The 27742-nt window shown below is 44.1% G+C and overlaps 3 protein-coding genes across 11 annotated transcripts in view; all 3 read left to right on the top strand.

The window, feature by feature from the left end:
* The first annotated feature begins 755 nt into the window (after nt 1-755).
* LOC124045746 (probable G-protein coupled receptor 156) lies at nt 756-24201 on the top strand. 6 transcript variants are annotated; one of them, XM_046365348.1, is made up of 9 exons: nt 756-1067; nt 8288-8440; nt 19554-19681; nt 19891-20026; nt 20112-20222; nt 20321-20542; nt 20675-20911; nt 21349-21507; nt 21913-24201. In XM_046365348.1, exons 2-9 carry the CDS (start codon nt 8324-8326, stop codon nt 22198-22200), a joined length of 1398 nt encoding a protein of 465 aa, XP_046221304.1. In that variant the 5' UTR covers nt 756-1067; nt 8288-8323; the 3' UTR covers nt 22201-24201. The 6 variants fall into 6 exon arrangements, with proteins under 6 accessions (XP_046221304.1, XP_046221295.1, XP_046221314.1 ...); XM_046365358.1 differs by lacking the exon at nt 756-1067 and adding an exon at nt 9939-10094 and having other exon boundaries at nt 8318-8440; XM_046365366.1 differs by lacking the exons at nt 756-1067; nt 8288-8440 and adding an exon at nt 16372-17002.
* On the top strand, nt 17458-19429 carry LOC124045738 (zinc-binding protein A33-like). The gene has a single exon (XM_046365313.1). The coding sequence runs from the start codon at nt 17485-17487 to the stop codon at nt 19090-19092; it is 1608 nt and encodes a 535-aa protein (XP_046221269.1). The 5' UTR covers nt 17458-17484; the 3' UTR covers nt 19093-19429.
* A 2310-nt stretch (nt 24202-26511) lies between the features above and the next one.
* Nucleotides 26512-27742, top strand: part of LOC124045724 (glycogen synthase kinase-3 beta-like) — a 37042-nt gene continuing 35811 nt past the window's right edge. For 2 of the 4 annotated variants that reach the window (XR_006840895.1, XR_006840894.1), the window contains exon 1: nt 26512-27357. Coding sequence is in view for 2 of the 4 variants with exons in the window: in XM_046365283.1 (XP_046221239.1) it covers nt 27270-27357 (88 nt within the window). In the remaining 2 variants the exon portion in view is untranslated. The remainder of the gene's footprint in view (nt 27358-27742) is intronic. The other 2 variants (XM_046365283.1, XM_046365291.1) reach the window with 2 other exon arrangements.

Raw genomic sequence — 27742 nt, 5'->3', positions numbered from 1 at the left:
ATGTTATCACATTAACTTCAAATAAGATCACATGACAACATGTGTTTTTGGAACACTACATGTGATCACGTTAAATTCATGTGGTTTTTTCACAAGGGTCTACACACTCACTCAAACTTACACACACACACACACACACACACACACACACACACACACACACACACACACACACACACACACACACACACACACACACACACACACACACACACACACACACACACTCACACACTCAAACACACACACACACACACACACACACACACACACACACACACACACACACACACACACACACACACACACACACACACACACACACACACACACACACACACACACACACACACACACATAATCATTTTATAAGCTGCTGCTGCTCCTTTTAATTTATCCTTATGCTAAGTCTCTTTAGCCCTATACATATTTAATCCTATCATTCCAGTATCCCAGCATATTGTAAATATGGTATTGGCACTGACCCTGTATATACTGTACTGTACTTTAACTTACTGTACTTTTTCTTGTTCTTATTTCTATTTCTCGTGTATTTTTGTTCTTCTTTACTTTTTACATTTTTTTATAGTAGTAGTGATATTGATTACTGCATTGTCAGGAAAGAGCAAGCAAGAAAGGCATTTCACTGTATTTGTGCACGTGAAAACAAAAGCCTGAAACTTCCGTAGCTCGCTACCCGCTAATTAATTACAGCGAAAACACACACACACACACACACACACATACACATTTCCCTCAATCTCCCACTCTATCTACCCTGCTCATGAAAACTTGTTGCAGACTATACTTTTTCTCCCTGACACCAGGCAACATTTTGGGATAGGCATACTTTGGAGAGTTCTCAGTTGTCATAAAAAGGATTATTTTTCTTTTGGTTGGATTTTTGGAATGGTTTTTCTATAGGTCCCAGTCGTGGAGTTAACTTTCCGCGACAGTTTGTTTCACTTCGTGAGACTCCAGCGATGGTGCGAGGACAGCGGCTAGGCGGAGGGACTCTCCACGCACCCCTCTGACATCCCTCACTGGTTATTTAGGGACTCCATCAGGTTGGTCTGCTGCTGTGTTTCGTCGCTTCTCAGATACCTCTGTTCATATGATTGATGCGGTATTATCGTGAGGAGGAATCATAGCCATTTAACGCCGAAATTAGCTGCTATTCTGAGGATGCTATTTATGAGGATCGTGCTATTGCTATTTCAAAATACCGACACAGATGTGTTAATACAATAACGATTGATTAAGATGTGCGTTAAAATGACATATTTTGAAAATTAAAAGTGCTTTTAAATGTTTTTCATGATAACCTATGATAAACCAGTGCATGTGAAATAAAGTAGACACGACCATTCATTGAGTTAGCAGGCCTTTGAGAGTGAAAGTTAGGACTTGAACCCTGTAGGTTATAGTCAAGTTCAATTTGATCTTTTGATTCATTGTTTTTAGTTGAGCTTTAGATATGTTTTGGCATGAAAGACAAAGCAGTCAGTTTGAAAACATGCTGATGTTCAAGCATTTAGGCTTTTATTTCAAGTTTAACAGGGGAGACAAGGGATGCATGTAACACAAGACAGCTGTAACACTTTCAATATCTCCAAGCAGAAACAAGCTAGAGTGAGGTAACTCACTCTGCACATGCATGTCAAGAAGGAAAGTTATAAACCAATGTAGGAAAATAATAATTGGCAAAAATCTCATAGAAGAGAAATTTATAGGGATAGTTCTTAAGAGCCTCATATGGAGTGTGAACCATGTGGCTAGTATACTATGTCTAGCCACTGGCTTGAGGCAAGGGCCAGCTATGCCAATAACTGCATTCTTACACTTGATTTGAGCATCTTAGAATACATTGCTAAACGGATTACAGTGTGAGGTGGAATGTTTCAATATTGCTCCTGCAGAACACTGGTCGTGCTTTGTCCAGCCTTGCTGACCGCTTGCAGTTCACCCGCTGCTCCCCACGCCACCCCTCTAATCTTAAAAGGGAAGCTGTCGTAAGAGAAGGTTCTCTCTCCTCTGGCCGCAACCCTTCCCAATCCACTCAGGTACCCTGTGCAAAGTGACCCCCTCCCCAGGTGTCGTTGGACAAACGCTGAGCGGGGAGGGAACGCTGTCCATGGGCGAGAACAGAGGAGGCTGGTTTGGAAACGGAGATAACCCGGTAGCAGACGAAGGAAGCGACCAGAGCGAGGTGCTGCTTGACCTCGACGGAAGAGAGGACGGGCACCAATCAAACGGGATTGGGCCAGGCAAACTGACCGGGACAATGAATGGATTAAAAACAATTGAATGTGGTACTGGGTGGACAACAGGAGGGTCAAAGCCACAGGGTTACACCTATCCATGGCAATCCTACTGGTAATTGGTCCCTGACTGATCTTGATACCACATAATCTCTCAGGTGAACGGAGTAGATAGTGAGGCCTCGTGAGGCCACAAGTGAAAGTTGTCAGAAAATAGGCTAACTATAAGCTTTTACAGTAAAGTTGTCAGAAAATAGGCTAACTATAAGCTTTTACAGTAAAGTTGTCAGAAAATAGGCTAACTATAAGCTTTTACAGTAAAGTTGTCAGAAAATAGGCTAACTATAAGCTTTTACAGTAAAGTTGTCAGAAAATAGGCTAACTATAAGCTTTTACAGTAAAGTTGTCTTCTCCGCCTAAGGGCACAGGTAGCTCAGGAATTACTTGTGGTTAAGGCCACATGAGTTTAGAGGACACATGTAGAGACAAACATCAAGATAGACAAACCGTCCTTCTTCTTAACAAAAATACCGGCCGGAGAGGAAGAAGGTTACCCCAAGGCAGACATTATAACCATCATGCACTGTCAAAATATGTCCGTCAACATGCTGCCGGGGACGGGAACACGCCTCATGCTCGGTGCTCACGCTGACCCCTGTGGCTAAGTGTTGACTGGCCTTTGTTGGCACATGTTTCAATGTGGTTGAAACTGGTGGAGAGGATTTTGAAAAAACTGTGTAAAAGCCTTTCTAGTCCGGTTGTGCCTGCAGGAATCCATGAAGCTGTGATCTAAACTGGGACAATTACGAAAGGATACGAGGAAGGAAACTACAGACATTTCCCAGACCCCCAGAAAAGAAACGGAAGAAGTCATTGTTCATTTTGACAAGACAATTACAACTTGTGTCATCCTAACAGGCCTACGTACGACTTAATTAAATAGCTATTACTGAAGATTTTCTCCTGAAAAGATACATATGCTCTTTGATACAAGGTATGGGTGTTTGTAGGCCTGCAGGCTTCAGTAGCATTATAATAACTTGTGTCTTAAACTGGTAGCTTCTCAGAGTTGTTGACTAGCGAGGAAGCATCTAAATGCTGATCATCCTTGTTCTACACAATAACTTATTTAACCACTGAGATTGAAAAACAAAGACCTAGGATTAAGACCAATCAAAGGCACACCGTAGTGAAAGTGCTCTGTCATCAGCCTGCGACTACTGATACTGTGAGAAGGTTACAGCCCTGGGCATATCTTAGTCAACCCACAGACAGTGACATGGTGTGACACACACACACACACACACACACACACACACACACACACACACACACACACACACACACACACACACACACACACACACACACACACACACACACACACACACACACACACACACACACACACACACACAAACACACACACACACACACACACACACACACACACACACACACACACACACACACACACACACACACACACACACACACACACACACACACACACACATACAGTACTACTGAGCACACATAAACACATTCATTTATACCCAGGTAAAGAAGGGCAGACAGACAGACAAGCGAACGGACAAACAGACTGAAACACACACACACACACACACACACACACACACACACACACACACACACACACACACACACACACACACACACACACACACACACACACACACACACACACACACACACACACACACACACACACACACACGTAAATTCTCTATACACAAAATATGACAGACAGATAGACGTACATATACATGTAGCTCATGAGTCAGTGTGGTTATTAAAATGGTAACGTAGAAGACAGATCGAAACATTGTATGATGTCATGGTCGATGGTACATAATTATATCAGCGACATGTCAGTGCAACTCATTGCCTAACGACTCAAACAGAACTTTCTCACTGCTCTATCGTACGCTACATACTTCAGTCTGAGACTGCCATCATTGAAGTCATTTGTGGTGATGTCAAAATGAGGGGTGTTGTACAAAACAAAGTCATCAGCGATTGGATCATCTCTAACCAATCAGAGTATCAAAGCCAATGACACATTTTCAAAAAACACCGCTTTACCCACATGTGTTCTGGCTCGGCCCAACCCACAGGTTTATGGGACCAATCAGACGGTCTAAAATGTTCATTCTAGTACTCAGATCCAGACTTATTGTGGAGAAGAAACTAACGGACGTGTGTCTGTTGCGTAGCGTTTGGCCGGAGCGAGGAGTTTGGGTAGCCAGGCAATGCAACCCAGATGCAACCTCTTAAAAATGCATGATATAAACCTATAGTGCTTCTAGGTGCTGTACATTGTGATTTATGAATGTATTTTTTTGTTTATTTGTCAGGGACTAGACAGCTAATTTATATGCAGAACCACTGACTTACCCTGTAATTACCTGTCAAGGTCATTAACATTTGTGGTTTCCAGGCAGGTCACAAAAGCTCTGATCAACTCAACATTCTATGCAATACCTATAATCTCACTCAGATTGTCAACAGTGTAACTATGTTGAATATAAAATATCCTCTGAAATCCTCTTTGATTTATTTGATCTTAACCAATACTCCTCATCATTTTAATGCTTCTGGTATTTTTGCAAATGACATAAGTGATCACTGTGCTATTGCCTGTGTGAGAGATGGTAAAAATCCTAAAAAATCTCACCGTGTCATTACGAAAAGAAACTGGAAGCGGTTTGATATTCAAGGTTTTTTACATGATGTATCTAGCATTGAATGGAATATGATGGAATTAATCCCTGATGTTGAACTAGCCTTTTCTTACTTGCACAACGCATTCCAGGATGTATGCAATAGGCCCCTTTACAAAAATTCAGGATTAAGGGCAGAGAGAACCCTTGGTTTACTAAGGAACTTACAAAAATCATAAGGGAACAAAATGCTATGTGGGCTAAAGCAAGAGGGACTGGTTTGGCAGATGATTGGATGGCTGTTAAAACATCTTCCAAATATGGGTGTGGCTATGATCCGTAAATTGAAAGCAGACCACTGCTTGAAATCTACTTCACCTAATTTAACTAATCCACCCAAAATCTGGCAAGTAGTGAAAGGTTTGGAGTGCAAAAAAGATACACAGCTTCCCAAACAATTGTTGGTAGACTCACAGATTGTAACTGAGAGAACCTTCATTCTGAAAGCCTTGAATCAGCATTTTTTTTTTAGATGCAGGCAGTTTATTTGAAAAGGTCAAAGGTATAATTGAGCCCCCTATGAGTTTACCTGACACCCATGTGCAGTCCTTTACCAGGTTCTCCTTTTCATCCTTCTCTGTTTCAGAAGTGTGTAAAGCCCTTAAAGAAATTGATGGGAAAAAAATCCTCTGGCCCTGATGAACTAGACCTCTCTTCCTACACCTAGCTGCAGACATTATTGCTCCCCCTTAACATGTATTTTTAACCTCACGTTTGATGTTAAGGAAATTCCCAAGTTATGGAAATCTGCTTTTGTACTGCCTCTCCTGAAAGGTGGAGACGCTTCGCTACTTGACAACTATCGGCCCATAGCAAAATGATCTGTACTGTCTAAGGTACTGGAGTCCTTAGTTAGTAGGTAGCTAAAGGCCTACTTCCAAAAAACAACATCTTAAATGGAATGCAATCAGGTTTTAGGTCTGGCCACAGCACTGTTTCAGCAACATTGAAGGTTTTAAATGACATCCACTGTGCTCTTGATAAGAAGTTACATTGTGTGTCTGTCTTTATTGATTTGTCGAAGGCTTTTGACACTGTGGACCATGCTGTGTTAGTGCAAAGGTTAAAATGTTGTGGAATTACTGGTCATGCTCTAGATTGGTTTATAAATTACCTATCAAATCGTTCACAATGTGTAATGGCGGATGGTTGTAAATCTGAGTCTGTAGAGGTGTGCTCAGATGTTCCGCAAGGTTCTATTTTGGGCCCACTCTTGTTAATGTTGTATATCAACAACATTTGGGATCTTATTGAAACAGTAGATGATCATTTTTATGATGATACTGTTCTTTATTCGAGTGGTAGTAGTTTATCTTTAGCTTTTTCAAATGCCAGGCACGTTACTAATCATGTCATTGCTACATTGACTGGACATAATATAGAGCAAGTTAAAGTGTCCAAATAGTTGGGTGTGTGGGTTGATGGTAAAGCTGAGCTTCACTGTGCATGTAGAGAACTTGATAAGGAAGCTCAAGCTGAGAATAGGTTTTAATTACCGGCATAAGGCTTGGTTTTTTTTGGAGGCCGGGAAGGAGCCGGTACGATGTACATTACTGGCGCTTTTAGATTGTAGTGATGTTATATATATGCAGGCCTCAACCACTTTCCTGAGAGCACTTGATTCAGTGTATCATGCAGTCAGGTTCATTACAAATCAAAATCATCTAACACATCATTGTGATCTCTACAGCGCTGTTGGCTGGTCGTCATTGACCTTGCGTGGGCTTAAACACTGGTATACACTGATTTATCTCTGTTATTTTTTAGTCAGGTCGGTAAATAAATATCAGTTACGGTCCCATTCTCATTTTCTTCTAACAGTACCAAAAATTAGAACAGGTCATGGTAGAACTAGTTTTAGTTACTTAGCTCCTTGGTCCTGGAATTCTCTCTTGAACATTTTAAAATTTGATGATCTTGATCGATGTATATATCATAGAAGATTGTAATTGTCTTTAGGACAGCTGTTTTTAGTCAAGACTTTAGTGTTTTTTACGTAAAATGTTTTTGTTGTACTGTATGTGTGTTTCAAGTTTTGTTTAATGTTGTGTTAGTGTATGTAAGTTGTTTTGTCTGAAACGTTGTTCCCCCAGCTGCTATTGGACCAGGTCTCTCTTGGAAAAGAGATGTTATCTCAATGAGAAAAACCTGTATGAAAAAATACAAATAAAAACAAAGAACATTATGATATTACCGTGAAATTAGTATACAATAAATACACTCAATATACTCCCTAACTTTAATTATAACCCTAACTGTAAACCTAACCTCTTACCCTAACCCTAATTATAACCCTAACTGTAAACCTAACCTCTTACCCTAGCCCTAATTATAACCCCAAACTTAAAATAGTCTTTGTCCTCAAGGAGATGCCGGAAATGTCCCCATGAGGGAGACTTTTTCTTGTTTTACTACCTTTGTGGGGACTTGGTGGATTTTAGGTTCCCACAAGCACAGAAGAACCAACCAACCAACCCACACACACACACACACACACACACACACACACACACACACACACACACACACACACACACACACACACACACACACACACACACACACACACACACACACACACACACACACACACACACACACACACACACACACACACACACTAAATCTTGGTCATGTATTGTGTTGTTCAGCTCTGTGCTGTCTTGTGGAGACTGAGGACAAGCAGAAGCTTGCAAGCTTCCTCTCAAATTGGCCAGATCCTGCGCTCTTTTGGGTTTGGTCAGACCTCGCTGTAGCCTTCTAAGCATTGTCTTTCCCTGTAGCTTTCTTGCAGTTTCTGTGGGAATTGTTTGTCCAGTCTGCCCTTATTAACCTTAGTCATGAGACTGGAATAGTTGTGTCATTTTTCTGTCACACTGATATATGAATCTTATGTTTTTATATTTTCCCCACTCCAAGTTCACTATCTGTTTTTCATGAGCAGTGTCACAGGCCCCTGCTAAAACCACTTCTGTTCACTGGGAATATTCATAATGGCGCCACCCTGTGGTGAGTGCTGAGCAGTGATCCTGTGCTCTGTGGAGTGAATAGGAGAGACTTGGGTATAGTTGTTCTATCTAGACTTCTGCGTTCCTGTATATTGAAACAATGTGGTGTTGGTGGGAGAATGGGAATGGAGAAAGAGAGTTTGTGTGTAATAATACACATGTAAGCGTGGTATTAAAGATATGTCTGTATTTCTCCCCTCAGTGTATGTGTAAGTATCTGTAGGTAGTATTGTAGTGTGCTGAGAGTTCATGACAACTGTATCTTATTCTTCAGGATGTGTGTGTGAGGGCTGACGGTGTGGGTCCTGCCATGGAGCCAGAGTTGAACTGCAGCTCTCACTGTGACTACGGACTCTGTCTCATCCACCCTGGAGTCAATACACAGGAGGACCTGGAGATACTGCAGAGACTATGTACCCTCAGCACGGTAAAGTAAACATGCACACATGCACACACATGCACACACATGCGCACACATGCACACAGGTTCAGGGTCAGGTTTTGCATCGTCCCGCAACGAGCCATTGTTTACAGACAGATGGCTCGTTGCAGAAGCTTCCGTAGCCTGGCGTCCTTTATCAACTTGGGGGGACCGAGTGGCACAACGGTCTAAAGCCGTGACCGGGAGTCTCATAGGGCGGCGCACAATTGGCCCAGCGTCGTCCCGGTTACGAGAGGGTTTGGCCGGGGTAGGCCGTCATTAGGCCAATCAGTAACTTTCCACACACCTAGTTCCTCTTCACCCTTCCTTGACCCCAAACATACATATTCCTTGTACATGTAAAGTAATCCATATCAGTCCCTCCTTTTTGAATAGTAGCTCCATACGGTTCAAAATGATATAACAAGTATTAGTAATGTGTTAAGATATGCATAATAATTTATGGCACTAACCAAAGTTTGATAACATGACGATTTCCACTCTCCCTTAGCCTGACTCTAGACCTTTGGGATACTATTCTGCTGGGGTCCACAAAAATGAAGGCTCTATACACCTCCTCATGCTTATAGGCAGACTTCCACCGTCAGGCTGCAGGTTTACAGGAGGTGTTCCCACGCGATGTCATCCTCCCTTCGCCCTCTATTTGCGTGCTCTGTGCAGTCGACTAATATAATACTAATACAAACTCTTCCCCCTCCTGAGTCTAGTATGTACAATGAATCTCTGTGGCTAGGCAGGTGGTGTTATCGTCCCATCCCGAGTCCTGAACTCCTCACACATCTCCCGGTCTTCTTATCAGTAGGGAGTATACATTCTTGCACCTAGCATCAGTCCACTGTAAATTGTCCGGACTCATACACAAAGAGTTATTTGAGAATAAGCAACCCATTCATACTCAAGTGAATATCATGATGCAAAACATAGAGAGAATACAATCATTTAAAACAGGGGAGCTATAAGACCTGTTAAAAGGCAATAGTTCACAATCTATAGTGTTAGCTCTACCATATGACTCCTATCTCACCCTTATGGAAACATTCAGTCTCAGAGACAGGCCCCCTTTGTACTTTGCCTCTGGCCACAAATACATTTACACATAGATCAATCCATCTAACCCATAACACGTTGATCACTACTGCTAGGCCACTTATATAGTTATAAACATACTAAAACGTGCTCAAGTCAATTAGTCAGTTTCCAACAGTCCCTCATCTGGAACAGTGATCACTCCCCTCCATCCCGGCTCTCATTCGTCTGGCGTCTCTTCATTTTTCTTCTTTGGATAGCTTTACAGTTCATCCTCCCAATGGCACACATGTAACTCATGCCTGTCAAAGTGGATGGCCCTTGATAATGTCCCCGATTTCAATATATGGGGAATATTCTGATTTTCCCAAGCAGACAAAGCACACAAATTTCTCATCACCAACCTTTACGGTCCATTCTGTATTGTCCATTTCTGTCTTGTCCATTTTCCAACTAGTACACCAGCAACATGAGATAAGTTTGGACATGATCTCTCTCCATGCTCACTCCACGTGGACGGTGTCAGGACTCATGCTGCGCTCCTGAGAGAAAAGGCATTGATAGCTTCGACTGGATGCTGTACACCGTTTGCTGACTCGGACTCATGTCTCAGGTAGAAGTGGTGGAGGACAGGGTCATAGTGAACACCATTGTCGCAATTTCTTCTGCTGGTTAGAGGGGGTAAGGCTCACACTGTTCTCGGTCGAATAATCCCTTCCATGCATCTAGATACGGTCTGGGGTCGCTATTGCCATAACCTTGAGAGAGGACAGACCAAAACAACATTTTAGGGCATTTCTCATTCAGGAAACCTAGACAAACTATTCACTGCATGACTAATTATTACATTCCAAATATCCTTAATACAAAATGTCTAAGACAAATGTCAATGAGAATAACAACACACTGTTGATTAACAACACACTGGCTTATCCTCCCCTATCATCTTGGCGATCTCACCGCAGAGTTACAGGGTCAGGGTGTTAGAGGGGTAACCTTTAGAGAGAATTCCTGACCGTACAGCAGACTCAATCTGGTGAGATTTGTGTTGAAGCAAAGACAAAAACAAAACAAACGAAACAACAGCAAATACACTTCTTCATATTCCTTCATATTCTTCAGCATTTACATATTATACTGTACTTAAATCTCAGGGTGATCACGCCTCACCAGAAAGTCAGAACAGAGGTCATTAAGTGAGTCTGTTCTTTCCCTGTATTTTAGACAAATTATATAATATATATAAAGTTCAAACATTCTGTGTACCAGGTTTGCACTGGGTTTTTCAGTGCGTTTCTAATGTACTCGCCGCCGAGTCTAACAATTTACTTCAGTACATGACTGGTCTCTCTTTTACCCCATGATTTTGCGTAACCATCTCACTGCAATGCCCTTCTTGCTCATGAACTAACATTTAAAAGGTCATTTTAGATTTGGTAACCCCAATGCTGGCGCTTGACACAATTGCTTTTTTAAAACTCTACAATTACAATTGTTTCCAATATTAACGACACTCTAATTTCTCGTGAGGACCCCTCCTCCCTTTTGTCAATTCTGTAAAGCTATTTCAGAATAAGATGGAATGAAGTGTCTCACGAAATTAAAACCCCAATGTTTTTCTGAGCTTGCGAGGACTGTTTGGCCGTGCCAATTGTAATTTGTTATCTTTTATAGTCCATTGCCCTTGCATTTTTCAAAGATTATCCAAACCCAAAATCGGTTCTACCCCAGCTACCATAAAGACTGAGCCCGGTATTGTGACTGGACCCATTGTACACAACATGGGTAGTAAATCCACTGAACATAATGGTTTTCCGCCATACATTTAGCCAATTTGATGACCTCACAGAGGCCAAATAAACCTATGCGTTACTCCCAACTCCGGCCGCTTTCAGGAGTGCTTGCTGTTGCTCACTAGTCAGTGAATAAAATGTCTGCGCAGTCGCACTTACCCTGCAATAGCCGTTTTGATGGTGGGTTTCAACCCTGCCAGCAAAGCGGAGGTACATATTCCCGCATCTTGATTCAAATGATCTGCTAGTGCCAAATTACTGCCCAATACATCTTCCATCCTATCAAGGTACTCATGTACCCAGTCCTTTTGATGCTGAGTATATCTGCTAGTTTTGTTTCTATCGATTTTGCTTTTCTGTTGATAGAACGCTAATATCAAAACGCCAGTATATTGAGATTTTTATTTTGTATTTTATGTCATTGTGCCAACTCACAATAGCATCTCAGAATTCTTTATTAGATTTACATTTTCCGTCAACGGGGAAGCTGACCAATTTGATACATTTTGCAAAAAATGCCCCATATTCAAGCCAAATTGGTAGATTGCTCATGCGTCTCTTTCAGCTCCTCTATGGCTTTGTTAAACTTTTTTTCCTCTAGCCCCCCCTTTAAAAGGAGGATCGGGGCCGTCGGTCGCCATTTCAATAGTTATTATTCTGACGCTGTTATGCGGAGTGGAACAGGGAAACCCAAGAGCAGACTCAGATGAGGAGACTAGGATCAAGTAACCAAGATATTTATTGAAACACGGGGGGAAGATGGAGTAAAGGCCAGGGGAAGCTCGGGCAGGTTGCAGGAAACCAGGTGCAGAGGCTGACGCTGGAGCGAGAGGTGTTGGGACAGGGTAAGCAGGTCCTGAGGGGAATCCAAGGGAGCAGTAGAGTGGGTAATCCAGGACAGAGTAGCAGGATGAGGAGACATGAAGATTGGAGACAGGAACCAGAGTCAGAGCGGGCAGAACTGTAGCAGAGCGGAAAACCGTGTCAGGCAAGGAAAACAGGCACAACAGGATAACAGGATCTATATAGTGACAAACGGCTACAAACGTAGACTGGCTGAGCAGAAATTACGATCTGGCAGTGGAAGTGGCAGGACTGAGTATTTGTAGAGGTCTTGATTATGGAACAGGTTGCAGCTGGTGGGGATCTGCTCTGACTCCAGCACACCTGTCTCCGCCCACACAATCACACACACAGAGGGAGAGGGAGAGGGAGAGGGAGAGGGAGAGGGAGAGGGAGAGGGAGAGAGCACTGGGGGAGTGGCGGCAGGTCAAGGAGACACAGGATGAGCAGTAGAGGGCATGGCAGGAGCATATGTAACAGACGCTTCTCCCGACGGTGTCTAGGGTGTTTAGATTTCCTCACCCACGGCTCTAATACACAACAATTTAAACTATTTTTCCAAGTAGTGATACCCACTTCCCGGAGAATACTTACAGTATAGGTGCTTAATAATTTGGACACCGAACCTGATACCTTGTTTTAAAAAACGATACTGAAGCATCTGACAATTTACTACTGGAGAATACAGGAGACCTAATGCCTTATACCAGTGTCACGCCTCAAATATCACTGTTGTTGACAACACACGTTACCAAATTTACTCAGTTGTCCTCCTATTTCAACATAATCTGTCACGGTTCCCCGCCCCAGTAAGACCAACACCTCCAAACCAACACCTCTCCTTATTGTTACTGCTAATACACACAAATCACTTTAAAACAACGTTCTAATATCCTTTTGCTTTTCCAACCATGGATGAGGCTACAGGCAACCTTCTATCACCATCCACATTCCCACTCACTGACAATGTTTCATCTTGAAGCACAGATATCCTCGGATACCTCCTATTCTCCACCGAATGCACTTCCTGCCTTTGTTCTTCTACATGGACTACTTTTCTACAATCTATCGTAATAGTTCACAAGCATGCCAATTTCTCCATACACTATGCAGGTGATAACGAATGATTAAACAGACATGTCATAGGTATGGCCACTTCCCCCGACCCTCCTAAGGGACTTCCACCCCCTAGTCTAATCTTCTGGTGGACAGAGTGCCTAGTCGAACCTTCTGGTGGCTAAACCCCCCATAGGGGCCCCAACCCCTAGGTCTATCAGTAGTATATACAGTAGGTCTACTGAATAAACTTAGGCTTTCCAGATCTGTATCCTTTCATTTCTATTCAAATCTCGTCTCCTCAAGATGTCAGAATGAGTAGTATCAGTAGTATCAGTAGTATCAGTAGTATCAGTAGTATCAGTAGTATTTGTAGTATTTGCCTACCTTGTTTTTATGTGCTGGCTCCTGTTCTACTGATTTGAACTCTCCAGTTCAACTATAAATATTGGTTAATCCTGTCAATATTGGCAACAAAACAAAACAAATCCTGTCAACATTGGCAACAAAACTCACGGGTGACTAGAAAAAGCTCAAACCAAGTTTAAAAAAAAGCTCAACCACTGAGTCATAAAGCTGCAAAGACAACATACAAGTCCCACAAGCACATCTTCATTCCTTCCAAATAGGCGGAGTCATCCCCTATCATCTCCTATCTAAGATAGACACTCCTTCTCTGTATTTAGGCAGAAACAGAGGAGCTTCCTCCTACTGGTATTGTCATGGCCATGCCTAAGACTAGGGCCCTCGTGGGCGTGAAAATGTGCATGTGTGTGAGATAGGACTCTAATCAGATAGTCTTTGGGGTGGACACCTGTGGCCCCCCTCCCAGCAGTGTCTTCTCTCTTCATCTGTTGACCTCAACTTGAGTTGAGTTCCATATCCTTCATGGTCCTGTTTCCTCAGAAACTAGTCTGCCTGATCAATAACTGAAAATAGACTGTTGCTCTTTGCCCCCCTCCTTAGGAACATTCATATTCAACAGTAACATATATGAACAGAATACAAACTTTATGCACTTCCTCTTTTCTCACTCAGTAACTTTCCACATACCTAGTTCCTGTTTACCCTTCCTTGACCCCTAACATACACATTCCTTACACGTGGAAAGTAATCAATAAGTTCTAGTATGGTAACATGAATAAGTATATTTCAAGCTAGAATCCAACAGAATGTTCTTAATGTCTTGTACACTCAGTGTAGGAAGATCTGCCCCTTTAAGAGATGGAGAAGAAAGCTCAAAGTCTTTCAATATGGTGTTGGGAGGAGCCTGTTGATGAAACGAAACTAAACAGCAGAGCTGAATGTTGAGGACCTGAAGACACTTTCTCCTTATACATTTTTCGGAACACTTGCCAGTCCCCTGAACTCAGTCTCACTTTGGGATTCAAGAGGGAAAAAAAGATCATTCAACAGCACACATCATCTCAGGTAAGAAGAGATAGAGAAAATATTTGAATTGTTGTATTTTATTGTAGCTTCTCTTCTATGTAGTGTGTTTGACGTTTATTTTGGTTAAAGAGTATGTTTAGAAACGATAGCATTCAAGAATTGAAAAGAAAAGACATAAGCATAATTCTGGTGTGAATGCCAAGATAACACAGATTGTTGATTCATTCAGGAAGTTGATTTCACTTTCTGTTTGTTCCCAGGCATGGCATCCGCTAACAATCCACAGTCTGAAGTGCAGTTAATATGCAGTATCTGTGAGGAGGTTCTCAAGAAACCAGTCACAACCCCATGTGGGCACAACTTCTGCATGGATTGTATCAGAGAATACTGGAGAAACAATGTCCTGTGCCAGTGTCCACAGTGCAAGGAGAAATTCCCTAACATATCTGAGCTACAAGTCAATACTCAATTATCTAAAATGGTTGATGAGTTCTGGAATCCATTTGTGGTAAATAACACAAGCCCCCAGGACCAATGCCTGGACCATCCTAGAGAGGTGTCCCATGATATCTGTGTTGGGAGGGAGGTCAAGGCTGTGGATTCTTCTTTTGAGGCCTCTTACTGTGAGACTCCCCTGGAGCTCAATCAGAGAGTCACAACCTTGAGGAGACAACAGCATGTAGAGAATCCTGAAGAACATACCTGTGAGAGGCATGGGAGATGTCTGGAGTTCAAGACCGACTACAATACCCACAACACTCTCCCTCTTAAAGTGGAAACCAGAAAGAATAATGTACAGTTAGGAAAGGCTGAAGTGCAACAGATGATTCAGGGCAGACAGCAGAAGGTTATTGAGATCAGAAATAGTCTACAATCTAGCGGAATAAATGCAGAGCAAGAGTTAGAGAACAGTTGTCAGATCTTTAGAGCTTTAATGCGCTCCATTGAAAGAAGCCAGGCTGAACTCATTGAGGTGATTTCGGAAAAGCAAAAGGAAACTAAAAGGCTGGCTGAAGGGCTCATTACAGAGCTGGAGCAGGAAATCACTGACCTAAAACTCCTCCAGAGCTCACCATCCCTGTGCACCTCTCCACCCACCAAGGACTGGTCTGCGATCAGGGTTCAGAGTATTGAGAATGTCGGCATGGTGAGGAAAGCTGTGAAGAGAGCTGGCTCTCAGTTTGAAGACGCACTGAAGAGTGAATTGAAGAGGTTGTGTGAGGCTGAGCTCAAGGTTATTCAGCAGTGGTCAGTGGATGTAACTCTGGACCCTGATACAGCTCATCCCAATCTCACTCTCTCTGAAGATGTGAAACAACTTAGACATCCCGGTAGACGACAAAACTACCCTGGCAATCCAGAGAGGTTCTTCTATGTTGCCAGCATCCTGGGAAAGGAAGGCTACTCCTCAGGAAGATTCTACTACGAGGTGCAGGTGAAGGGAAATACTCTCTGGAGTGTAGGAGTGGCCAGAGAGTCCATTAAAAGAAAGATTTATGCAGCAAAGCCTGAGAATGGACTCTGGACTATCCAGCAGGGGAAAGGGAACGTCTACAGGGCCTGCACCACTGACCCTACCCCCCTCTCCCTGAGTGAGAAGCCCCAGAAGGTGGGGGTCTATGTGGACTATGAAGATGGTGAGGTCTCCTTTTACAATGCCCAGGCCAAGTCTCATATCTACTCATTTACCGATTGTTCCTTCACTGAGAAACTTTACCCGTACTTCAACCTTGGGGTTTGTGGCATTGACAAAATGTCAGCACCGTTGATCATCTCTCATGTGAGCCAATCAGATTGAGATTGAACTCATATCGATTAAATTCTAAAGTAAACTGAACATTCCATGCATTGATTTATATTGAATATTTAGAGAGGTACAGTATATATTGTATCTTACCAGGAAATCTAGAATCACATTTGCTGGACTGTATTGTGATGTCATTCACGATTGTATGATGACATACTGAAAATGCAGCTCATTACTAATCCTGCCCCAATATGTCTCTGTATCTAATTTATGTGGATACTTGTGGATACTTAAAAAAAGAAATTATGTGGATACTCTGAAATGTGCATACTTTTTTCAATGGCTTTTGTTATTTGGGCAGGGCCTCAAATAATCTTCTGGGCTACAGCACAATAAAAGCTTTGTGAACTCTTACATAATATGAACAAGAAGTGTGAATGTATTAGATACATGGCAACCATAATACATGGTTCAGCTGAGAGAGTCCTGTCATGTGAAGGGTTAATTCAGCCATGTACTGTACCTTTAAGAGCAGCTGCATTTCAGTTTAGCAGTAAGGGACCAGGACAAGCCATGGTAATGTCACCTTCTAAAATGAGACTTGACTAGAGAACCTCAGAAATCTCTCTACATAGCCTAATAGAGTACAAAATAAATCGTCTTTGACTTGCTGTTCTTCTGAAGACAGAGGTGAGTGGAGGTTCTTTCATTTGTCTGTTGTGTTAGGTTGTTTATTCAAGTTTCAATACGTGTCCCTCACAGCCCAGTTATAAATATAATCAAGGGGAAGAATACAGTTATATATTTTTATTGTATTGTATTGTATTGTATTTACTGTGTTATACAGTAGGCTTGATTTAGAGACAGATTGAATTTGAAAGGTGAGGATGTCATCACTGTCCCATTTAATTTCTTTATCTGTTGGGCTGTATTAGACTACTCATCATATGTTTATAAATGCATATTTCTGAATGAAATATAAAATGATGTGATTGGTACCATTGGCTACATGTATTGAGAAAGCTATTTGGGTGTGCTGTAACTGCATAGAGCTCGGTGGTCTACTGTAAGCTAGAACAAAACATTCCAGTAAAGAAATTCCAAGGTCGAGAGCCAACTGATTCCATGAAGTCCCATGTGGTTTATTTTTGGATGTCTTCCCAGACCCAGACATGGCTTCCGCCAGCAGCCTGCTGTCCGAGGATCAGTTCCTGTGCCCCATCTGTCTAGACGTGTTCACCAGCCCAATCACCACCCCGTGTGGACACAACTTCTGCAAGGACTGCATACATGGCTACTGGCATATCACCAGCCCGTGCCAGTGTCCCATGTGTAAGCAGAAATTCAGCAGAAGACCTGAGCTCAAAGTCAATACTTTCATAGCTGAGATGGCCGATCAGTTCAGAAGGTCAGTTGAAATTAGGGCTACTGCTACTAGTACACAGTACCAACCCCAAGCAGCCCAACCTGGAGAGGTGCCCTGTGACGTCTGCACTGGGAGGAAAATCAAGGCCTTGAAGTCCTGCCTGGAGTGTCTGGCCTCTTACTGTGAGACTCACCTAGATCCTCACCATATACTGGCCACCTTCAAGAAACACAATCTGATTGAGCCTGTGATTAACATAGAGCACAGAGTGTGTAAGCGGCACCACAGAATTGTGGAGCTGTTCTGTAGAAGTGACCAGACGTACATGTGTCAGGTTTGCACTGAGAAAAGACATAAGAAACACAATGTTGTCCCTTTGGAGGAAGAAAGCAGAGAGAGGAGGGCTCAGCTGGGGAATATGGAAGATGTAATGCAGCAGATGATTCAGGGTCGACTGCAGAAAGTGAAGGAGATCAAACACACAGTACAATCAGGCAAAATAAATGCAGAGAGAGAGATAAGGGAGAGCTTGCAGGTCTTCACTGCTCTGGTGCGCTCCATTCAGAGAAGCCAGGCTGAGCTCATTGAGGTGATTGAAGAGAAGCAGAAGGCAGCAGGGAGTCGGGCTGAAGGGCTCATTAAAGAGCTGGAGCAGGAAATCACAGAGCTAAAGAGGAGAAGCACTGGGGTGAAGCAGCTCTCACTCACTGAGGACCACCTCCACCTCATCCATAGCTTCCCATTCCTGTGCACCCCTCCACCTGCCAAGGACTGGTCCGACATCAGAGTTCAAAGTGTTGTGTACGTAGGAACAGTGAGGAGAGCTGTGAGGAGAGCTGGATCCCAGTTTGAGGAGACACTGAAGAATGAAGTGAAAAGATTATGTGAAACAGAACTTACAAGAACTCAGCAATGTGCCGTGGATGTGACGCTTGACCCTGATACAGCTCACCCTAAACTTATCCTCTCTGACAACGGTAAACAAGTGGCCCACGGCAATACAGCGCTGAACCTCCCTGACAACCCCGAGAGGTTTTACCCTGGTATCAGTGTCCTGGGGAGGGAGGGCTTCTCCTCAGGGAGGTTCTACTACGAGGTGCAGGTGAAGGGGAAGACAGAGTGGGACATAGGAGTGGGGAAAGAATCTGTCAACAAGAAAGGAGGGAATACCCTAAACCCTGAACATGGCTACTGGACAGTAGGCCTGAGGAACAGGACTGAATACTGGGCTCTGACGAGCCCTCCTGTCCCCCTGCCACTGGTCGATAAGCCCCAGAGGGTGGGGGTGTACGTGGACTGGGACGGGGGGCAGGTGTCCTTTTACGATGTGGATTCCAGATCTCATATCTACTCGTTCACCGGTTACATCTTCGCAGAGAGACTCTATGCATACTTCAACCCCCCGAAAGAATAACGGTGGGGTCAACTCAGCGCCGTTGGTGATCTCTCCTGTCAGTGACGTTACCTCCTCACCTTAACCGTTCACCTATCACCTCTTCTTAGAATAGGACACCGAGTGTTGTGTCAGATTTATTTGTTAAAGAAGCTTGTGCCACAATATATTTTCTCTATCTCTTGTATTGTGTGGTTGATTTAATAAAGATATAATTCATATTAATAAAGGTTCATAAAAGTTGTCTGTTTCTGTGCCTTTGGGCTTGCAAATTAGTATGCAATATACTTATGAGGCGATACAAAAAAAAAGGTTTTGGGCATACTCCAATCATTCCAGAATGCAAATGATAGCAACTAAACCACATAAAATACTCTTAACATAATCAACACATACACACAAACACAAAGTTACTGTATTTACCCAAGTGTTTCCCATTAGTGTAGATATTCTAATTGAAATGTGATTGACATCTACTGTAGATGGGAGTGGAGCTGCAGAGGCAGTCTCTCTCCCCGGTGCTCTGTGCAGTGGTCTGGACTATTCTCTCCTGTGGCATCCTGCTGGCATTCTGCTTCCTGCTCTTTACCCTGCGCTTCAAGAACAACAGGTATACACATAAACACACTAAAGTGCCTTCAGAAAGTATTCAACTCCCTTGACTTTTTCCACATTTTGTTGCGTTACAAAGTGTGATTATAATAGATTTAATTGGATTTAACAACTAAAACTATATTTTAAAAAGCATATGTACATGTTCAAATCGATACACAGACGTGAACATTCTAACTTTTGTGTATGTTCCTCTCTCTGTCTCAGGATAGTGAAGATGTCTAGTCCTAACCTCAATGTGCTGACTCTGTGTGGGAGTGTCCTCACCTACAGCAGTGGATTCCTATTCGCTTTTGAGGAACGCACCCACCTACAAGGGGGAGGAGTGAGAGCTATACTACAGGTAAGAACACACACACACATTAGTCTAATGGTGCCGTGCCGTGTGATATTATGGGATGTCCTGATGTTATTGTGGTGTATCCTAGGCCAGGATCTGGATGTTTTGTATCGGCAGCACTCTGGTATTTGGGCCCATCCTGGGGAAAACATGGCGGCTGTACAGAGTATTCACCCAACGCGTGCCTGACAAGAGAGTGGTAAGCAGGCTGCTGCTCTCACTGTCTCTCTGGTTGAAGTGAGTAGTAGAGTGGGTGTGTTGCATGGTGTATTACTGAACTCTGTGTGCATGTTTCAGATCATCAGAGACATCCAGTTGATGGGCTTGGTAGCTCTGTTGATTCTGCTGGACCTGCTGATTCTGACCGCCTGGAGTCTAACCGACCCGGTTAAATGTGCTCGGTCCATTGGGGCTATGGTCAAGGTGGTGGAGAGAGAATTGTCCTACTCTCTGTCTCAGCTGGACTCCTGCTCCTCTCTCTATTCAGACCTGTGGGTTATCCTCCTCGCTATGATGAAGGTAGAGAATACAACTGGGAGAAAGGCTCAGATAAGCATGAGAGCACATTATAGCTGTTTCCTCTGAGTTTGTGTTGGTTTGTCATGGTAAACATGTCATGAACGTTATGTGGTTGTGTTGCGCTCTCTCCAGGGTAGCCTGCTCCTATATGGGACCTACCTGGCTGGTCTGACCAGCAACGTCAGCCTCCCTCCGGTCAACCAGTCCCCCACCATCATGACCGCTGTCAGCCTGGTCACCCTTTCCACGGTGGTTGCAGTCCCAGTGTCGCAGTTCCTGCAGGCCTGGCCTAACGTGGTCTATAGCGTGGTAGCTGGAGCCATCTTCATCTGTACCCTCGCCACCAACTGTATGCTGTTTGTACCTCAGGTGAGAGAGACAGTTGGCACACATCACAAAAAGACAGACAGAGCAGAAACCCCTGTCATTTATGACAGGCCCATTTCGAGTGGCTACATGAGTGTTTCCCATACCTCACCGTAGTGTGTGCGTGTTAACAAGGCTGTGTGACTCATACAAACACACACATTGATCCATGAGTCAACACGCTACAGCCTCCGCCAACAAGTTAATGACTCCCCGTAAGTACCTGGTGGTGAGCTGATGCTATGATACAGGAATGCATCCTGGACGGAAAGTAAGGAAGTACTTGAACAATGAGCAACACACACACCTGGAGATTCAAGGGTATGCTCAAAGACTGGCACATTTGTCTGACAGTTATCTGACTATCCATCACAATCCCCTTCTTCCTCTCCCCTCTCCCCTCTTTCCCCTTTCCACCCCTCTTGGTCCCCTCTTCCCAGTTAACCCAGTGGCGCCGGTTTGAGGAGGAGCAAAACAGCCTTAGCCAGATGGCGAAGTACTTCAGCAGCCCCAGTAAGAGTGTCCACTCTGTCTACAGCCAGGATGAAGTCTACTATCTCCTAGGAGAGAACAACTCTATGAAGAGGCTCCTCAATGAGGTAGTCAGTGTGTAGGCTAGAGAACAACTCTATGAAGAGGCTCCTCAATGAGGTAGTCAGTGTGTAGGCTAGAGAACAACTCTATGAAGAGGCTCCTCAATGAGGTAGTCAGTGTGTAGGCTATGTATTACTTTAACCCTCACTCGCCCCCTAACGGTTATAAAAGGTAGTGAAATACTCTCCTTACTGACTAAAATGGTCCCTACATGGTCCTGTACCCCTCAACACTACAGTATATACCTAAACGTGTTTACTTTGTATTCTGAATACCCTTCTACTCATCACCAACTTCACCTATTACCTTTAACCCGACACCAATCTTTAGGTTAGCCTTTAACCTGACTCTTGTTGTTGATGTTTTTTGTTCTGAAGGGGATTTAAAAGTTTGTTGTTGTCATTTGGCAGAAGAATGCTGTAATTGACGGTCTGCAGGAGCAGGTGAACAACGCCAAAGACAAGCTATTGCGCCTCATGTCCAATACCCACTCTCGCGAGGATCAGGAAATGGACTCTTCCACCACCAACCTCCACTCCTCCTCCACCCAGACCACAGTGGTGCCGTCCGACTGCTTTCCAACTCCCCTGCCACAGAGAGACGTAGCAGAACCTACCCTCTCTTCTCCTCCTTTCTCTCTACCTCCTCTCTCTTCTCCTCCCCTCCTGCCCTCTCTTTTCCCCCAGGGGATTGTGTGAGTGTTAAACCGTGCAGTGTAGAGTTTGGCCCATACATCCAGGGTTCAGAGATGGAGACAGAGGCAGGGGGTTGTAAGGTTGAGGGGACTGTGTCCCAGCAGCAGTGTGGAGCGGAAAGGTCTCACCTCCCAGTCTCCCCTCAGCCCTCTATTTCTTCCAAGACAGGAGTCAGAACACCAGGGGAGATGGGAGGGACACAAACCACACCCTCCTGTCAGTCAAACTATGTCACTTCCTCATCCACTCTCCCCCTGGTGAGTTTGGCCCCTGCTCAGTCGGAACTGTCAGGTTGCCATGGCGATACCACATCTCCGTGGATGGCAGGTGTCAGGCAGGCAGGGTTTGTGAGCAGCGTGCAGCTGCAGGAGATACTCCAGGAACTGAGCGTGGACACTGTTATGGAAACGGCCCTCCGCTCACCAAATCACAGCAGGGGGTTCAGGAGACCCTCTCAGCCCTCCTCGACCAATCCCTCTGTCCTCTCTCCTCTCTCCTTCTGCACTCCTCATTCCCCCAATCACCCTCTCCTCTTCCACTACCCCAGTATCTCCCCCTACGTAATGAGGAAACGCAGACCTCCGTTCCATTCCCCCAGAGGGGGGCCTCCGCCCTGTTACTACCCAGGCTCCAAGCCTCCTGGTTGGGGAAGGAGGAGGGGCACGGGGCTCTCTCAACCAGACAAGCACCCCTCAAAAACACAACTTCTGCTCAATCCTGTCGCCACAGAGACTAATCTTCTCCGCCCCGACGACAGTGATGGAGAAGAAGGCGTAGAGGCGTGGCATAGGATAAGAAACAGCTGCGGGAGGCGCGGCTCAAGGCGGGAGCACCGGCCACCACCCCTTCGAAAATGCCCTCCAGATGGTGATGGTGATGGGGGAGGTGAGGGAGGGCCAGACAGAGACCATGGCAGGGACTCGTATGGTTACTGGGACTCAGACTCCAGCAGCTTGGCTGACCACTCCTACTACCATCGTCCCTACTGCGACGCCTGCCTGCAACACGGCTCATACCCCTCCAGCGACAGCTCCTCCTCAGACTCCTCGGACAGTGAGTATGGCGGCTTCACCAGCCTCTGCCGCTCCACACATCCGGTAGTCAACTTCAAGGAGGACCTCAAACCGACCTTCGTATGAGCCTGCCTGGAACCTAGACTGAACCGGTGCTGCGGAAGAATCATTCAAGTCAAACTGTGTTGTAATTTACTTTCAATGCCAAGTTCACGGCAGAACAATTGAGTTTACACACTGTTGTAACACTATTTAGAAGTGGTAAATTGAGCAGGAACTAATGCTAGAAAAGCTTGCCTGATTTTGAATTCAACAATTTATCTTCCTTATGTATGTGTGGAGTACGAGTACCCTAGCAACACATTACCTCACAGCAATCACATTAAAGGCTTTTTATTGGTTGCAAGTGCTTTAGAAATGGGACCAAGATGGAGAAAGTCAATCAATGGGTTGAGTTTGCTGTATGATGATTGGGATCTGATTTTAATTTATTGACTTTGTCTTTAACTTATTGCACTGACTGCCATTGTCTCTAGGTCATGCTAAAGAAAATGTATGTTTGTAGCTAAACAAGATACAATATTTAGATCATATAGATTGTTGCATGTTACAAAAAAAAACCACTGGATTTTATTGATCTGTTACCACCTCATTAATCCCCCCTACCTTGAATACAGCCCACCAGGGATGTATGCAGTCACCATTGTAAAGAATACTATTATAACCATTTTGTCTGAGTTTTTATGATCTTTATGCTTTGGTTTACCTTTTTATACATCAAAACCCCTCAATGCACTACGTTGGTAATGTTATTGATTTGAGTGTTATGTGTGTGTGAGTGCGTGCGTGCGTGCGTACATGTGTGTGGCGTGCATGTGTGTGTGCACAATGTACTGTATTCATTGCATTTTATTTGGAGGCTCTGCCTCCAATTCTATCAATTGTAATTCTCTGCGAGCTGATTGATTATTAAATTACCTATTGGCCTTTGCTTTCCGGTCTCCTCTGGTCCCAATTCACCCAGTCTGCCTGTAGATTACTTCTGTCTCCCTCTTCTGGCTCTCAATGCTTCTCATAAGAGGATGCAACTCTATTCATTTTCAGAATGAATGAGTTTACATAATTCAATTTTTTTCTCTGGTGTTAATGATACAGTATGTACCGAAGACGCCGGGAGTCAGGAAGCAGGTGCAGTCGGTGAGTTTAATAGGAACGCACATAGAGTAAATACAAAAACAAGAGTAGCGTCTAAACATGAAAACAAACAATACTGCCTGATGGGTGATACAACGGGGGAGCGAGAGGAGACGTGACACAGTAACTGCATAGTATAAAAGCTGATTTGCTACTGTGTGCTGTACCTTATAGACTTTTCTAAGTGCTCTAAACTCATAAATCCAATGCTAAACAGTGAAAATGCCACCATAAGACTGTTTGTTCCCTGTTGGATTATTTGGCACTGAACTAGCTCATTAGACCATTAAGAATTCATAAATAACATTATTTATGTTGCATAATTCCCTTATAACACCAACCTGAGATAGACAAAAGAGCAAAACATTTTGAGAAGTAGTGCCTTTGCTCTCCCATTCAATCATCTCTCCGTTCTTTCCTTAAGGCTCTTTCATCCCAGTTTGTCTTTAATACACTGATTTGTGTGTGTGTGTGTGTGTGTGTGTGTGTGTGTGTGTGTGTGTGTGTGTGTGTGTGTGTGTGTGTGTGTGTGTGTGTGTGTGTGTGTGTGTGTGTGTGTGTGTGTGTGTGTGTGTGTGTGTGTGTGTGTGTGTGCTCCCGCGCCCCGAGAAGTGTTTGCTTAAAGAGAAAGCAGCATCTCCCATTATTTCTGCACCACTGCCTCTGTTTCTGATGCTGGTCTTCTTTATCCTGCGTCATCACTGCTGAAAGACCAGGACCCCGGGAAAAAATCTCCCTTTGATACAGCATCCTCAGACATAAAATACATAAAAGAGTACAAATAAACAGCACATAAGCCCCTTTAACTTCTTAGACAGTAGATGACTTGGGTAGGGTTCTCCTGCGGAGCAACCATCAAGGATGACTCATTTCTATCCTTCAAGACGGTTTTATGTTCAAGATCACATACTGTGTATAACATGTGTGTGTGTGGCTTCACATACTGTAGGCCTACTAATGTAATGACATTGTAATGACATAATAATAGCCAATGATTCCTTACCCTCCAACTACACACACACACAAACAATGACAAACATTATGTGTGGAAATCAATACCCACAGCTGGAAAATCTGCACACCCAGTCAGAGAGAGATGCAGAGAGGGAGGGAGATACAGTTTGTGTGTGTGTGTGTTTCTGCAGGTGGCCCAGTCAGACACAGAGCAGGTCTAATTGCTGTGTGTGAGTGTTGTCTTTAATTGGCATAATTACTGCTGTTTAATCTTTACTCTGGCTGGCATGCACACGCGCTCGCACACACACACACACATATTAGATTGCAATTTTCGCCTACCTCATGCTATTGGGTAGATTACAAGAGTTGACATAGCAACAGTGAGGGAGATATTTTACGTTGGCTCAACCCGGCACGTCATCGTGCAAAAACGGGGAGGGAGGAGTGCCCTTCTGAAATCCAACAGTAATCTGCACCTGCTCCGTCATTTTGTCAACAATGCAGCATGGTGCATCCTCCAGAAACATAAAACATGTGTTTTCCATCAAATAAATGCTAGCATTTTCTATCTAGATTTCATTGGGAAGGAAGATAACGCGCTTTTATCAAAAGCATGGGAAAACACAAAATCCTACTCATTACTTTGCTTGTGCTTCAGCACTTTTGTTTTGACCCGAATTCGCTGTTCGCTCACGCCCGGTTACAAATCAAATTCAATCAATTTTTAACGGTGCACATCTTCTCGGGCGTCTGAGTGAGATTAATCGAATCCCCGCATTGCAACATTGCTACCGGTGCACTGTCGGTAGCAGCTGTTCAGCCATTGGTGCAACTAGTGTGTCCCTGAGTTGGATTGGCTAAGACTGCTATCAATCCCTCTGATTACCCTGCCCATTTCCCCAGTGCCCATAACGCACGGACACGAGCCTCTGAGCACCAGGGGCGGTGTCAGGGACATTATGCCATGTGTTTTACAAGAACAGCGTCCTTATTGGTCTACAGTACGGGCTATCTGCCCATCGCCAAGGGATACGCTTCGGATTGGCTGAATCGGCTACCCCAGATTCACCCTTGCGCGTGCACAATTCTCAGATTCTCTACAGTGGTTTATTTGCGTAACCCTGTCGCCACGCGCATCTACACATAAAACCAAGGCTCACAATTTACGCAAATAGCGTTACAAAGGTCCGTAGTGACAAAGACAGCGAGCTGAGGAGGAAGGAATAAAGAAGAATTTCAGGCTTGGACTGCCACTTCCCGAAGAACGAAACGCACAGAGTTTCATCAAGACCCGTATTTGGACGTCGCGGTGTATGGAGTTGGGACAAATTTGAAGGGCCGTAGAAATCGTTCACGTTTTGATTGGGCAACTGGCAGATTTTTCCGTTTGAATCGTCCGTAGGGTAGGAGAGCGAGCAGCCATGGCGGTCGGGTCATTGAGTCTTCACATCGGAATATAAAGAGGAACTGCATGGCCCTGCATCTATAGGAATATACAGCAACCATTCCCCATGTCTGACCGCCTCACTTTTGTCATTTTGTGTTCAACTGTGACCACGTTAGAGAAATCAAACCAGCAGTTCAGTGGGTTTATTCGGAGGCCAGCTTCATGATTATTTTATTTGGAAGACGTGTCTCCAAGGCCTAGCAACTGAAGGAAAACGAGGGCTCAAAGGGAAATAGGATGCTTTGAATTACTGTTAGTGGACGAAAAAGGGTGATTGATAGACTAAATAACGGCTGTCAAAGCTCGTGGACAGAGGAGTTGATTTAAAAAAATCATATTGTGAATAATCAAACATTCATATTAAGGAACTGTTATTTTTTGGATGCAAAGGTTTAGAAAGATAAACCTACCAAGACATCTACACTCACGTAGTCTACAGTATTTGATTCGGGGATTGGATCATGTCTGGTCGGCCCAGAACCACCTCCTTCGCAGAGAGCTGCAAACCAGTGCCGCAGCCCTCGGCTTTTGGCTCTATGAAAGTCAGCAGTAAGTCTACCATTTTTAATCATCCAACTAACTTCCCAGCCTTTTGAATAAGACCAATTTAAACTAACCTAGCAGTCTCATTGTTAAGCACATTGACTCGATGCTAGGTCTGAAAGGACAGGTAGGCTTTTCCTTCTGTGTGTCCTTGCTGAGATTCTCAGGCATAGTGACACCCTGGTTTCTGTGGGGAGGGATCACTGTGATGTGGGGGAGAGGGGCAGGGCTGGCAGTCACCCACACCAGCATTGTGGCAAGTGGGTCAATCTGATTTGCCTCATCATTTGCAGATTTTTCAAAGTGTCTAGTCCATCAGATCACCAGATTTATGCTAACCGATTACTGATCTCTCCAGATCGACCCAGCGCCAGGATAAAGTGACTGAGGG

This window comes from Oncorhynchus gorbuscha, linkage group LG01 (genome assembly GCF_021184085.1).
Source record: "Oncorhynchus gorbuscha isolate QuinsamMale2020 ecotype Even-year linkage group LG01, OgorEven_v1.0, whole genome shotgun sequence".
NCBI classification, from domain to species: domain Eukaryota; kingdom Metazoa; phylum Chordata; class Actinopteri; order Salmoniformes; family Salmonidae; genus Oncorhynchus; species Oncorhynchus gorbuscha.
The sequence above is the reverse complement of the archived record's forward strand: the minus strand, read 5'-3'. Positions and strand labels throughout refer to the sequence as shown.